The sequence below is a fragment of the Nanorana parkeri genome, unplaced genomic scaffold (genome assembly GCF_000935625.1).
Source record: "Nanorana parkeri isolate BGI_ZX_2015 unplaced genomic scaffold, ASM93562v1 scaffold823, whole genome shotgun sequence".
NCBI lineage: Eukaryota > Metazoa > Chordata > Amphibia > Anura > Dicroglossidae > Nanorana > Nanorana parkeri.
In genome coordinates this window covers 385,778-401,777 of record NW_017307091.1, presented here as the reverse complement: position 1 = coordinate 401,777, position 16,000 = coordinate 385,778, and the positions used below count along the sequence as shown (strand labels likewise).

The following is a 16,000-nucleotide window of genomic DNA, read 5'->3' as shown; positions in this document are numbered from 1 at the left end:
GCTCAGAAAACTTCCAACATACACTATATTGCCAAACGTATTGCGACACCCCTCCAAATCATTGGATTCAGGTGTTCTGTGACATTTCCTTCCTACTAAATATTCGCGGTCACCTGTTACTGGTATTATAACAAAGTGGAAGCAACTGGGAACAACAGCAACTCAGCCACCAAGTGGTAGGCCACGTAAAATGACAGAGCGGGGTCAGCACATGCTGAAGCGCACAGTGCGCAGAAGTTGCCAACTGTCTGCAGAGTCAATAGCTACAGACCTCCAAACTCCATGTGGCCTTCAGATTGGCGCAATAACAGTGCGTAGAGAGCTTCATGGAATGGCTTTTCATGGCCGAGCAGCTGCATCCAAGCCTTACATCACCAAGTGCAATGCAAAGCGTCGGAGGGGAATGAGAAGAGACATAAAAAGAGAGACATGAGAAAGAAGGAAAGGAAATGGGAGAGAGGAGAAGGGGAATGAGAAGAAGCATGAGAGGGGAACTACGAGGAAGAATAAAAGAAAAGGAGGGAGAGAAAGGTGGAAAGAAGAGGAGGAAGGAGAAAAGTCATGAGAGGTGAGACATGAGGAAGAAGAAAAGAAAAGGAGGGAGAGAAGAGAAGGAAGGAGAAGAGGCATTAGAGGAGAGCAGGGGCGTAACTAGAAACCACAGGGCCCCATAGTAAAAATTTGTAGAGGGCCCCCCCCAACCCCCACCCCCCTCTGGTGCCTGAACTACAGCATATATTATTATATATGATTAAATGGAGTTTACAATAGATTGCTGTCCCTGAATGCAATATACGTACATCCAGAGACAGTGATCTATTCAAAACTGCATTTAATCATATCACGTACATTTCGTGCAGCCTGTCGCTTACAGATATGGCCGCTATCACCTGGTCATTTACCTCCCTGGTGGTAATCCTGAGTGTGGCTCGGGGTTAATTTTCATTACCAAAAGCAGTAACCCTGAACCACACTCGGGATTACACAGCGCGTTACTTACCTTGTCCACGATCCCCGCTGTGTCCTCCAGCCAATACATCATGCCGGCATCCATCTTCTGGGTTCCGTCCCCTGCGAGCGTCTGCGTCTCAGGGGGCGGAACTGGCGGAAAATTTAAAAATTAAAAAAAAAATAAATAGAAAAAATACCTGAAATAATCAGACCGCCAGGGAGGATAACTTCAGTGAGTACAGCAGCCATATTTGGGGTTCTTGGGGTTTTCATGAGCTGTAAGCCATAATCATCACAATTATGACAAATCATGGCTTGAACTATCTTGCTTTGCATGTAATGAGTCTATCTCATATATTAGTTTCACCTTTTAAGTTGCATTAGTGAAATAAATGAACTTTTGCATGATATTCTAATTATTAGAGTTTCACCTGTATATATATAACCGCTGGAAGGTGTTTCCTGCTTGCACAGCTAATTAGATGATCTTGTTGTTTAACCTCCCTGGCAGTAATCCCGAGTGTGGCACGGGGTTAATTTTCATTACCAAAAGCAGTAACCCTCAACCACCCTCGGGATTACACAGCGCGTTACTTACCTTGTCCACGATCCCCGCTGTGTCCTCCAGCCAATACATCATGCCGGCATCCATCTTCTGGGTTCCGTCCCCTGCGAGCGTCTGCGTCTCAGGGGGCGGAACTGGCGGAAAATTTAAAAATTAAAAAATAAATAAATAGTACAATGTGGGTGGGTGCACAGAGTGGGTGGCAGTGCGGGTGGTTGCACAGAGAGGGTGACAGTGGGCGGCTACACAGAGTGGGCAGTGTGGATGCACAGCATCTCACCTCTCTTCCTCTGGCCAATTCTAAGGGCTTGTTCACACCATATACAGTGCGTTCTAGTGTGGTTAGCTGCTGGAACGCACTGTATGGCATAGTAAACTACCCCGTGTTTTGGTGCATGCACCATTTTTTCTGCGGGCAGGGGTGCCATTGACTTCAATGCACTACCATACCCCTTCCTGCCTCAGCACGCACAGGGGAGTTTTTTATGCGATACAGCTAGTTCCAGCAGCTAACCGCACTGTATATGGTGTGAACAAGCCGTAACCCTTTTTTCTCTCTGCAATATTGATGAGCTCGGGCGTGTTCGCAAACGCCTCGTGCCGAGCCCGCCGGGAAGCTGTCAGCACGCAGGGCCAATCACAGGCACTGAGACATTTTCCCGGTCCGCAGCTGCAGAGATCGGAAAATGGCTCAGTGCCTGTGATTGGCCCTGCGCGCTGACGGCTTCCTGGCGGGCTCGGCACGAGGCGCTGGCGAACACGCCCGAGCTCATCACTACTCTGCACCTTTAGACCTGACTCCCCCCTGTCCCACCCCCTTCATTCAGGGGAGTGGGAAGGGCGATTTGCATATTAATGAGACATGGCGGGATTTGCATATGAATACCGCGGCTCATTAATATGCAAATCCCGCAATTAGCATATGAATGAGCCGCGGCCAGTGTTAATGGCTCCTGCAGCTCATGTAAGGAGAACAAAGTCTTCAGTCCCTGTCCCCCCCGACGCTTCAGTCCCTGTCCCCACTTACCTGTCAGCAGTCCTAGCAGCAGTGAAGATCACACACACTTCCACTCAGCTGCTTCGCCATCTCCTCCAGCCGGACACAGGCAGGAGATAACTCCGCCCACCCCCGCTCTGCACTGTAACTGGCAGGGGAGAGGATTGCAGATTAAGTGTCCTTAGGTTCCGTGCAACGGTGAAGTTTTTGACTTGCGGCCGCACGGAAAATAAGGACCCCTAAACCTCCCTCCTGCTCCTGGCCGGGCCCCGTTCTGGCGCGGGCCCCATAGCGCCCGCATGGGTCGCTATGGCGGTAGTTCCGCCCCTGGAGGAGAGACATAAGGAAGAAGAAGAAAAAAAAGGAGGGAGAGAAGAGGAGGAAAAAGAAGAGGCATGAGAGGAGAGACATGAGGAAGAAGAAAAGATAAAGGGAGAGAGGAGAGGGAAGGTGAGAAGAGCCATAAGAGGGGAGCCCTGAGGAAGAAGGAAAGAAGAAAAAGGTGAGAGGAGAGGAGTTAGGAAAAGAGGCGTGAGAGGAGAGACATTAGGAAGAAGGAAAAAAGAAGGGGAAGAGGAGAGGAAAGGGGGAATGGGAAGAGACACCAAAGAGAAGGAATCAAGTAGGGAAAGAAGGGGAAGAAGAGAACAACGGGGGAATGAGAAGAGGCATGCGAGGAGAGACATGGGAAAGAAGAAAATGAGAAAGTAAAGAGGAAAGGAGTAAGGAAAAAAGGGCATGAGAGGAGAGGCAGTAGGAAGAATGAAAATAGAAGGGTAAGATGAGAGGAAAAGGGGAAATGAGAAGGAGGAATCAAGTAAGGAGAGAAGAGTGGAAATAAAAAAAAGGCATGAGACATGGCAAAGAAGGCAAGAAAAGGAGAAAAAAAAGAGTGGTAAAGAGGAAGAAGAAGCATAAGAAGAGAGCAACGAGGAAGAAGAAGGAAAGGAGAAGCAAGTGAGGAAAGGGGGAATGGGAAGAGGCATGAAAGGGGAGCCATGAGGACGAAGGAAAGAAGAAAGAAAGAAAAGGAAGAAGGAAAAAGGCATAAGAGGAGAGACACAAAGAAGAAGGGAGTGAGGAGAGGAGAGAAATGGGAAATAAGAAGGGGCGTAAGAGGAGAGACATGAGGAAAAAGGGAAGAACAAAATAGGAAGCGAGAGAGGAGAAGAGGAAGAAGAAAAGACATGAGGAGAAATGAAAGGAGAAGGAAGAGAGGAAAGTGGAGGAGAGGGGTGTGGTGAAGAAAAGGAGGAAGGAGAAGAGACATAACAGAAAGTAGTGAGAAAAAGTAACAAAATGAGAAAAAAGGAGAGGAGAGGAAAGGGGAAATTAGAAGAGATATGAGAGAAGAGACAGGAGGAAGAACGAAAAGGAAGGGAGAGAGGAAAGCAGAAGAGAGGAGAGTTGATGTTATGGTGAAGAAAAGGAGGAAGGAGAAGAGAGCTAGAAAAAGAGACAGAAAGAGAAAAAGAAGAAGGAGAGAGTGGGAAAGCAGAGAGTGGAATGTATCCCTTGTAGGTTTCAGCTCTAGCCTCTTACACATGGTAGACACCATTATTCAGAGTGGAAACCATGAACTGGCATTACTCTCCGGATTAGAGTCCATCACTTATCACTACAACAGCATGATCTTTCTAGACGCAGGTCAGACAAAAGTATCTTCTAAAAATAATCCAGCTGCCTAGCCACCGTAAATGGGCCAACAACATTCTTGCTTTATATAAGAACATGCCTCTGTGATGACAAGACAATAACATATAATATGAACACTCTATTAATAAAATAGATACCATCTCCGGCACCTTCTTATATAAGAGACTGGCAGCTTCTACTGAATGCAGCCAGCATGGGAATGGGGGCAGCTCCAGTGCATAGTCCATCATACTGGTCAGACGGCTTTCACAAGCCTTAACCTGCTCACCTGCACTACCCCCACCATAGGTGTGTACCGCACTCTCCTTTAATGATCCCTCTCTTTGTTACACACTTAGCCACGCAGAATACAAGGATTACTTCCTGCCTTACACCTCTTACACAGCCACTTGAAAGCAGGTAAAATGTAATTACCCAACCTATTATTATCATCCTCCTAATATTCAGTGTATAATGTGTAGCAAGTAAACAGGAAATTGTCCATCAAGTTGGGGAATTCAGCTCAGCCTTATGGAGTGGGGGAACAAGTGATAAGACTGGTAGGGGGCCACAGGAAAATAATAGATGGTGGGAAAGTAGAGAGAGCAACTAATAATACCCAGGTCATCTAAGCACAAAGGGGGCAGCAAGAGATGGTCCATCTGCTGGGTAGGCTATGAACACAGACTGGCATTGATGCATAATGCTAACTCTATGTGGCACAACAAAAGTATAAATGCATCTGCTGCCTGCGTAACTATATTGCCCCAGATCCCACCAGTATTTCTGTTGGGTGACAGCTGCTCCCCAAATGGACTAGAATGAATATTCAGGTGGTCAGACCCCCCATTGTAGCTTACCTTTGTTTTCTTATTTTACTTTACATTGTGCTATGCAAGTATACAGTATATGTAAACAATAAGTCAAGGCAACTGAACTTGCTGTATTTTTCTTGAAGACATTGCCTTGACTTATTTTTTACAGATATACCATGACCTGGATGAATGAGAACCTTCACAGACATATGCAAGTATATGCATTTGCTGTATGTTGTTATGTACTATTGACTTGTAACACCTACTTTTTACAATACCATAAGAGCTTATGGCGTTATGGAAATGACTACTATTCAAAGTAAAAGTTGGAGCATAACAAAACCCTTTAGTCACCATGGCAACAAATTACCATCAGCTAAAGCCACTGCCACCTTCTTTCCTTATTGTTTCTAGAGTACCCAACTGCCATCACCTCCATCCACTACCATCTCTCTTACATACTGTTTCTAGTTTACGGAATTGCCATTTCCTCCAGCCACTGCCATCTGTCTTACCTAGTGTATGTAGTTCACCCTACTGCCATTACTTCCATCCACTGCCAACTCTCCTTCCTATTATATCTAGTTTACCCAGCTACCAACACCTCCATCCACTGTCATCTCTAGTTCTTCCCTATTGTATGTAGTACACCCGACTGCCATAATCGTCAGGCAGTTCCAACACACTTCCTTGATCCTTCCAAAGTACAAACTCACAACTCAAAGAGCCCCTAATTTCTGCTCTGTACCACAGAACTTTATTTATGTATTTATTTGAAAACTGTACTATATCTCCCACCCAGCCTCCCCACATAGCTGATACGTTTTACACCCATTTTAGATATATAATTACCTGTCAGGGATATGAATTCAGGTCATACACCTACACTTCCTTGGAGTACTGTAATTAGCACAGAATAATCATTCTAAACCATAAAAACACCCTTATATCCTTCAATTTACTATCAACACACTCTTTATCTTGGCACTATCACCCAGCATCATACTCCCCTGTTCCGCGCCCTAAAATACCCTATAAATCTGCATCAACACATTGTGGGATTTCCAATTTCCTACCGCAATACTCATTCAACTCAGTCAACACATACCATACCTCATTATCATACCCTACTATTCTGTGCCATCATTCCCTGACATTGTCCATCATCAAACTCTACCAATCTCCACCATCATACCCTACCATTCTTCACCATCCCCCCTCCCATGCTTCATCATCATGCCCTACCATTCTCCACCATTATACTCTACCATTCTCCATTATCATATCTTACAATTTTCCATCTTCATACCTTACCATTCCCCACCATCATATCTTTATATTCTCCACTTTCATATCTTACTAATAGCCATCATCATACCCTACCATTCCTTAACATTATACACTATCATTCTTAGCCATCATAACCTATCATTCTCTACCATAGCACCCTAGCATTCACCAGTATCATACCCTGGCATTCTCAATCATCATACCCTATCATTCTCCACCATCATAGCAAAATATTCTCCACCTTCCTACCCTACCAATATCCATCATCATACCCTATTATTCTCCAGCATCAAACCCTACCATTCTCCACCATCTAACATACTATTCTGTACCATCATACCCAACCATTCTCCACCATCATACCCTACCTTTTTCACTGCAATAGCCTACCATTCTCCATAATGACATACTTCTAGTTATGAAATATACATTATGACCTATGAGATGATCCTTTGAGATGACACTGCAATTTGGTGTCACTAGCACATAAGAAAAAAGAAAGGCTTTTACCCAGTTAGGGGCGTAATAATAATTTTCCCTGGAATGCTGTTAACATGGATGTCTCCATTCTCTCTTTCAGGATCTTCTGCTGGAACTGTAAAGACGGAGAAGAGCGTCACCGCAGTATTGGGACTTGACGTCACACTCACATGTTACTATGAAGCTCAGGAAGGAGAGAAGGTCTCTCAGGTTGTTTGGTCAAAGAAAGGCCCTGGAGGGCAAAGTGTACAGATTGCCATCCTGAATGCAGAATTTGGATCTTTTGTGTACAAAGAATTCGAAGGAAGGGTGACAGAAAAATCTCCACTACAGCCAGAGGATGGCACAATAATCCTGAAGAATGCCGTCCAAGCAGATGAGGGCACCTACCAGTGCCAAATGAACACTTTTCCAGCAGGGAACTTTGAAGCAGATCTTGTGCTTAATGTTCTTGGTAAGAGCAAGCTAAAACAACAGAGGGGCATTCCTGAAAATGCCCCAGAAAAAAACAAAAGCATGATTTAGCATCTTCAGTAAGGGAGCCCAGAAATGTCAGCTTCACAGCAAAATCATTCGTGACATTTTGGGTTGTGTTGGGTTAATGTCCAAGTGCAAGTAGAACTTGCTAAAAATATAGAGCTTTCCAACCTTTTCCAATATTTATTTGACTGATCACTGCAGAATAAGAAGGTGACTGTATATGACACTGTATCAAACTGTACTGATCAACTACAATCACCTGCAGCCATTGCCATCTCTCTTCCCTATAGTATATCCAACTGCTATCGCTTTCATCCACTGCCACCTCCCTTCCCTACTGTACTGTATATAATGTACTCAACTGCCATCACCTTCATCCATGGCTATCTCCCTTCACTTTATCATGTTGTTTTGTATGGATAAAACTTAAGGCAGCAGTTAGTAAGCACCTCTTTGCTTTGAAGGTTGGACAGGAAATGGTGCTTGAAGGGGAGCGGATTGCTAATGACAAAATGATCAGATACTTTTGTGTATTGGATACCTCTTGAAGTATATGTATAGGTCTGCCAGCACCGGCCCTTGTGCTATGCAAGTTGCCCTTGTATGTCTTCCATCCACTACCATCTCCTTTCCCTAGGGTATATAGTGCAACTAACTGCCATCACCTCAAACTACAGCCATCTCCTTTCCCTAGAGTATACAGTGCACCTGACTCCCATCACATCGACCCACTACCATCTCCTTTCCTTGGGGTATATAGTGCACCCGACTGCCATCACCTCCATCTACAGCCATCTCCTTTTCCTACTGTATATAGTGTACCCAACTGCCATTACCTTCATCCACTGCCACCTCCTCTTCCCTGTTGTATATAGTGCACCCGACTGCCATCACATCCATACACAGCCATCTCCTTTCCCTAGGGTATATAGTGCACCCGACTGCCATCACATCCATCCACAGCCATCTCCTTTCCCTAGGGTATATAGTGCATCTGATTCCACTCACCTCCATCCACTGCCATCCCCCTTCCCTAGGGTATATAGTGCACCCGACTGCCATCCCCTCCATCCACTGCCATCTCCCTTTCCTACTGTATATAATCTACATATATAAATATATAGTGTACCCGACTGTCATCACCTCCAGGCACTGTCATTCCCCTTGTATGTAGTCTTCCATCCACTGCCATCTCCTTTCCTTGGGGTATATAGTGCAACTAACTGCCATCACCTCCATCTACAGCCATCTCCTTTTCTTACTGTATATAGTGTACACAACTGCCATTACCTTCATCCACTGCCATCTCCCCTTCCCTGTTGTATATAGTGCACCCGACTGCCATCACATCCATACACAGCCATCTCCTTTCCCTAGGGTATATAGAGCACCCGACTGCCATCACATCCATCCACAGCCATCTCCTTTCCCTAGGGTATATAGTGCACCTGATTCCACTCACCTCCATCCACAGCCATCCCCCTTCCCTAGGATATATAGTGCACCCGACTGCCATCCCCTCCATCCACTGCCATCTCCCTTTCCTACTGCATATAATCTACATATATAAATATATAGTGTACCCGACTGTCATCACCTCCAGGCACTGTCATTCCCCTTGTATGTAGTCTTCCATCCACAGCCATCTCCTTTCTCTGGGGTATATAGAGCACCCGACTGCCATCACATCCATCCACTGCCATCCCCCTTCCCTAGGATATATAGTGCACCCGACTGCCATCACATCCATCCACTGCCATCTCCCTTCCCTATTGTATGAAGTGTACCAAAGTTTTTTGTGTACTTTATTGGGTGTGAGAGTCAGTCATATGCACTGCTAGTTATGTTGTCAGTTGACTCTATCTTTGGTCTCAGGGTAGGTGATAGTCTCATATCATCCAGTGTATTCCATGTGTAATGGTACAGTGTTCACAGCTTACTATGGTTATTGGATGAAAGCGTGAACATTTTTTGTAGAATCTGAAATGTATCAGTTGTAGTACAGCGGCTTTGTTTTTATGGTAATTTCTAGTCAGGTATCTGGCCATTGTGAGCATGTTGTATCGCTGCACATAGTAATAATACAATGATACTATATGTTTGTAGGAAGGATCAACGGCCTCTAGCCTGCAGTGTGTAGAGGCCTATAAACGGCAGTGTGCACAGACATATAACATGCAATGTGCACAGATTTATCGCATGCATTGCGCACAGACCTATAACTTGCAGTGTGTGCAGACCTCTAACTTGCAATGTGCATACTGCATAGACCTATAGCATGCATTGTGCACAGACCTATAGCATGCATTGTGCACAGACCTATAACATGCAGTGTGTACAGGCCTCCTGTCACAGCATCGGTCACGTCTTCGTCCTCTCCATAATTCCAGCTCACAATTCCAGATCTCTGCAATGTCTACAATGTAATGAACCCACAGAGCAACTTCTAGATTTTATCTCTTCTTCTTATCACAGTTCCGCCTTTGCCAACGCTGAACACCGGGCCTTCGCTGGTGGAAGGAGTGGGCAAGACACTAGTGGCCTCATGTACGGCAGAGGGAAACCCTGCCCCCAGCCTGATCTGGCAGACAGAAGTGGTCGGCACAAACTTCTCTCGCACTCATCAACACGCCCGATCAGCCTCAGTGACCAGCGAGTTCTTTGTGGTGCCATCGCGCAATATGAATGGAAAGGCCCTGACCTGTGTGATATCACACCCTGGCTTCCAGGAGGAGAAGAAGATCACTCAATTGCTCTCTGTGAAATGTAAGTACTGATTGCTTTCTAGAAATAGCAATCCTGGAACTGTCTGTGTTGCCTTACTACGTGCAATCAAATCTCTGCATTTAGATCCCAGCTGACAGTGAAAGTGAGCAGAGATAGATAGTGCAAATATTACATGGGATGTTTTCCCCCCCCGACAGATCTCGCCGAGGCATCTATACAAGGCCACGAAGGCTGGTTCGCGGGGAAAGATGGCGCTGCACTCCAATGCATGTGTGATGGCAACCCACCACCAGTGTACAAGTGGTCCAGGTAAGGGTTTCTGTAATAACACACATGAGCCAACCTGTGATTTTATTACTAATACATGCCAATATTCTGGTGGTGACAACAGGTGAGGAGAGAATATCCATTGTAGACAGTAAGATGTAAGCTTATGGAGGCAAACACAGAATTTGTACAAATGGTAGAGTCATGATTTAGGCCATAGTTCAATGATTGCTTTATCTTGAATGAGAATATGAACTGGCAGATCTTGTGTCTTCAGAGTGGGAGAGATGGCTACAAGTCACCAACATGTCTGCTCAGTGGCCGTTCTGCTGACCCAGCCCCCGGGGTGCAGCCAACAGCCACAGACATCCAACATCCTCTCCGGCCATGCATGGAGAATGACCACGGGTCCCTCTGTCTGACATTGTAGGGACCGGAACTGCCAAGCTAACAGCATATGTCATGATCTGTCCAGATCACTCAGAGCCAATATAGTGAAAGCTGGCAGTGTGGTGAGGTCATGTGATCACTCAGAGCCAATATAAATAAACCTGGCAGTGTGGTGAGGTCATGTGATCATTTAGAAGCTAATGAACTGTCTACGGCATCATGCAGCAGTCCTAGTGTAGGACTCCTGGCCATCATGCAGACAGTATATTATGGCGAGCAGAGGACTCACCAAGGCCCAGGCACCCTGGGGGACCCCAAAAGCCATGGCAAGATCCCCCTAATACTGAAGAGTTGATCTGTATGGTTGCTGTATGTACAAATTTTAAGGTGTAGTATGTAGCCACCCTAAGTAGGAGTGTCTATAAAAATGTCAGGTTGTAGTCAGTCTGAGTCTGTTTGAGCTAAGTTCAGCTTTTTTGGGTTTTGCCTAAGCTCTAGTTATTGTTTTCCTTTGCCTACTGCTGGGGAGTGTCCATGACAAAGGTGTTGCAGGCTGTGCTAATCATAGTTAGGAATTTGTATCTCTCCCTGGCCAACCACTAGGAGGTTTATTGCCAATGATGCAGGCTGGAAAGGGGTATACGTATTTGGGGCGTGACCTTTGGAGGTCAGTCTTCCCCGGGAAGGGATGCAGTTTATTATAAGTATGTCGGCAAGTCCATGTGTGTCCTGTGTCCTAGCCATCTCTCCCAGGAGTGTTCAGTGAGAATCAATAAACTCCATCTTTGCATCTAAATTTGACTGGAACCCATCTGTTCACATTGCTCCACCATTGCCAAGGAGTGGACCAGGCCCTAAAGTGAAATGTTAGCCCACCCTGGCTCTGGGGTCCCTCAAATGCCTTTGAAGTTTGGGGGGGTCTAACTTTTTGGTGCCCAATTTGTTGGTTAACAGTACACTATTTTTGTTGCTGGTGGGCCTAGTAAATGACCGCAACTGCGCACAGATTCCATCTTGGCTCCATGTGGATGTGGAAGGACAACATCTAAAGCCTCAAATACTGTAACACCACTATCCTGTGCATTGTGATGAAGAACCTCGGATTCTGTAAAGTTCCAGAAGTTTCCAGACTGATAGTCAGGGCAGGAGGAGCGTTCCCTCTGATGCTGTGAAATAGAGAGTCGCAGCCTGTGTGGACAGGCATTGCTGCACATGGCGCGGGGCTGCTGTCTAACGCATGTCTGAAGAGAGAGTGTGATTTACCAATTCCACTGTGAACTTATCCTTAGCAGAATGGAAGGTCTTTGTTCCGGGGACCACCACGTACATACAAGGCCATAGAGAGAAACCAGATTACAGACACTGGGATACAGCTGCAAACCAGGGGGAATCTGGCATTGTATACCATCAGATGATACTAGACCATTGGTGTAGTTTGAGGGTGGACAGGGTCACCAGAACAGTTGTCACTGTGAGCCTGCTGCCTACACCAGGTCCACTCCAGCTGCTGCTGCAGAGAGCTCTTGGATTACATCAGACACAAGCAAATCAATCTCATCAGGGGCTTTCCACTGCAACATCGAGGCCTGGAAGACCTTCCATCTACCCCTGATTCAGAGGATCACCCTTCACTGACCACCGAGTTGCTTGAGGCCAGTAAGCCTACTGGAGTAGTGGGGAACGGAGAGAAAGTTAAATTGCAAAGTTGAGTTGTAATGTGTTGCCGTCAATTTCCTTCCCTGTTCAGTTGTTGGAGGTCATGTCAAAACCTACTGGACTTTGTGGATGCAAAGCCAGTCAAAAAAACCCACAGGCCAAACTTATCTTTTTTTCTATAGCGTTGGGATCAGGAAAGAGGTCTGCTGGACTTTGGGTATACAGAGCCAGCAAGAAAATATTAAGCCTGTAGAGCATTTGTTGGGGGCCCTGAACCAAGAATGTGCCTATTGGGGTTACAGAGCCAAGTTAAAAATCTGGAACAAAGAGAACTAGACTCTATCAACTTTGCAAATGTGGGATCTAAAGGTTAGCTAGGTTGTTTTTCTTTTTGCTGACCTTTGCAGGCAAGTCATTGATACCATAGACCGGCCTTTCTCAACCAGGGTGCCATGGCACCCTGGGGTGCCTCGTTCCTCAGGAGTGCCTCTAAATTTTTATATAGTGTCATGCCTTTCCATCTTCTCATGTGAAGGAGCTCCTGGTGTAAAGGGGTAACTCTGATGTAAAAAGGGGGGACTTTGATATGAAAGAGGGCTGTGATGTTAAGGGGGGACTTTCATGTGAAAGGGAGGCTTCTGACGTGAAGAGAGGCATTCTGATGTAAAGGGGGCCCCTACTGAGAGAGGGGACTCTGATGTGAAAGAAGGGGGCTCTTAATGTAATGGGGGCTGTTGATGTTAAGGGGGCTCTGATGTAAAAGGCGGGATTATAATATAAAGTGGGGACTTGTGATGTGAACAGGGCCCCCTAGTGTGAATGCGTGTCTCTGGTGGGAAAAGGGCAGGCTCCTGATGTGAAGGGGTCTCTGGTGTGAATGGAGAAGGCTTATAATGTAAAGGGGGGCTTCTATTGTGAGTGGGTGGCTCTGGAGTGAAAGGAGGGACCTCCTGATGTAAAGGGGTCTCTGCTATGAAGGGAGGGGTCTCTGATGTGAAAGGAGAAGGCTTATAATGTAAAGGGGGCAACTATTGTGAGTGGGTGGCTCTGGAGTGAAAGGAGGGGCCTCCTGATGTAAAGGGGTCTCTGCAATGAAGGGAGGGGCTCTGATGTGAAAGGAGAAGGCTTATAATGTAAAGGTGGCCTTCTGTTGTGAGTGGGTGGCTCTGGAGTGAAAGGAGGGGCCTCCTGATGTAAAGGGGTCTCTGCAATGAAGGGAGGGGGCTCTGATGTGAAAGGAGAAGGCTTATAATGTAAAGGGGGGCTTCTATTTTGAGTGGGTGGCTCTGGAGTGAAAGGAGGGGCCTCCTGATGTAAAGGGGTCTCTGCAATGAAGGGAGGGGGCTCTGATGTGAAAGGAGAAGGCTTATAATGTAAAGAGGGGCTTCTATTGTGAGTGGGTAACTCTGGAGTTAAGGGGGGGCCTCCTGATATAAAGGGGTCTCCGCAATGAAGGGAGGGGGCTCTGATGTGAAAGGAGAAGGCTTATAATGTAAAGGGGGGGCTTCTATTGTGAGTGGGTGGCTCTGGAGTGAAAGGAGGGGCCTCCTGATGTAAAGGAGAAGGCTTGTAATGTAAAGGGGGGCTCCTAATGTGAGTGGGTGGCTCTGGTGTGAAAGTAGGGTGCCTCCTGATTTAAAGGGGTCTCTGCTATGAAGGGAGGGGGCTCTGATGTGAAAGGAGAGGGCTTATAACGTAAAGAGGGGCTCCAATGTGAAAGGCCAGATTCTAAGGTGAAGGCGGGGGCACTGATGTTAAGGGAGCTTCCTGATTTGAAGTGAGGACGCCATTTTTTGTGTGTTTTTCTGTATGGCCCTGCCATACCAGACCTCTATCTGGGATAAGCCTCTGGTAAGGATTTGGGAGGGAGGGGCTATGCATTGTTTTTTTAGACTGGGGTGCCTTGAGAGTTTGCACACTTACAAAGGGTGTCACGACTGAAAAAAGGTTGAGAAACACAGCCATAGACTCGCCTGCTATCAAGAATTTGGAAGTTAAAAAAACCCTGTGGTCTATACCGATGTCCAGTGCTATTATTTGCATGTGCTGAAGTATTAGGATGCAGTGTCATTCTCCCAGGAGTGAGGCTTCTAGCCTTCCGAGAAAGTGTTATTGTCTTGAAGAATGTGATACAATGTGCATGTGGAATGCCACACATATGTTGTAACTGGTTAAGTGTTCTCGCTCCTTCCTCCATCCCTATCCCAATTTTGTTGGTCTGTTGTCCGCTCTCAGGCCCTGTGCTGCCTGTAGGCCTGCAGACGCTCTCAAGGATTGCGGCCCCGGTACCAGATTGCCAGCGCTGGCCCACATATACCCGCTGTGTGATAATCCGAACGATTGGGGAGGAGGGGGCGACTATAACAGGTTCACTTTCATTGTTTACACCAGTGCGGTCGAGGGCTCGGATATAAAACTCGCAGATGAAAGTAAGTTGTCATTTGGGATGAGACAAAAATTGCTGATTCACCCAGAAAAAGGAGTAGCAACCGAACGCGCTGCAACACGCCTGGAACACAGCAATATGGTGTGCAGCCGGTCACGTGGGCCAAGTCAGCATCCATTTCTGGTTTCTGTCAGGTCCCCATAGATATCTCTGTGGTCAGTACACGGGAAGGGATGGGGCCCCCCGGACCATGTTACAGCCCTCATTCTTCAGGTATGGACAGGGCCCTGGACAATCCCACAGCTCTCATTCCTCAGTCTGGACGCCCTGTGGCACTTGGCCAATTCCGTCACTGTGTGGGAATATGAGCAGCTGGGGATTCTGGTCGGACCAGTTCATGATGTCACGGTATGATCACACCTTATTTGTGCGAGCCGCTGCTTGTGTCACCCGCCATGTCTGAGTAACCCTTTCATCCTGCACAAATGTCATTCTGCTCATCGGGGCTCTTGGAAGAAGAGTCATATCACAAGTAAAGTAATGAGGGGAGCTATTTGCTAGCGTGCAGTTGACTTCCCCTCCTGTGATCTCCCAGAAGGATACTGACAGCAGTCATTGCTCAGGGGAGCACACACACAAGATTTCAGGATTGCTGAGTGATCAGCAGTGGAAAAAAACACTTCAGTACTGACCCTATAGCAGATCGTTATTCAACATGGCGCCACAGAGACTGAATCTATCATCACATTGCAGCATGGCGTCGGACACCACAACAGATTCAGTGGATACATTTTACCTTCATTAGGAAAAGGACTCATATTTTCTTGGTGTGCAGAAACTGAGCGTTGCATTCCCTGATATAATGAAATGTCGCAGTGGGTGTATCTTCCAGGACACAGGGGCCACTGCCAGGCTCTTGGATGATAGTATCAGAAAAGTTGCCATATCCATTAAAAAGTGTTTTGGGGGTTCAGAAGGACCCCTTTTATTAAGGCTTAATAATGTGGTAAGGCCGATGACTGGAGCATACTTCAAACACTTAGGATACTCATCTCCTGTGCTGGAGCTCCTCTCCTCCAACATTGTTGAGCCCTGATGAAGGCAGCTCCTTTCCAGTCCTGAAACATGACGGCTTTGTAACAGATTTTGTGATCAATAGATTCGATCTGGACGGAGCTAACACAGGCTTCTGTGTGAAGAAAGGGGGAAATCTACGTGAGCCATAAGACCCAATGTGATGGCCCCCAACCACCAACCAACCATGTTCCCCAAATTCCCCCCAACCAGGCTGAGCTCATACAGGCTTCTGTGTGAACAAAGGGTGAAATCTACATGAGCCATAAAACTCCATGTGTTGCCCC

At 46.5% G+C, this 16,000-nt stretch overlaps 1 protein-coding gene across 1 annotated transcript in view; it reads left to right on the top strand.

Annotated features, from left to right (window-relative positions):
• NECTIN4 (nectin cell adhesion molecule 4) overlaps window positions 1-16,000 on the top strand; it is a 50,230-nt gene that overhangs the window by 28,712 nt on the left and 5,518 nt on the right. Inside the window, exons 2-4 of the mRNA XM_018565236.1 lie at window positions 6,834-7,187; window positions 9,689-9,979; window positions 10,138-10,249. Of these exons, the coding sequence (XP_018420738.1) occupies window positions 6,834-7,187; window positions 9,689-9,979; window positions 10,138-10,249 (757 nt within the window). The remainder of the gene's footprint in view (window positions 1-6,833; window positions 7,188-9,688; window positions 9,980-10,137; window positions 10,250-16,000) is intronic.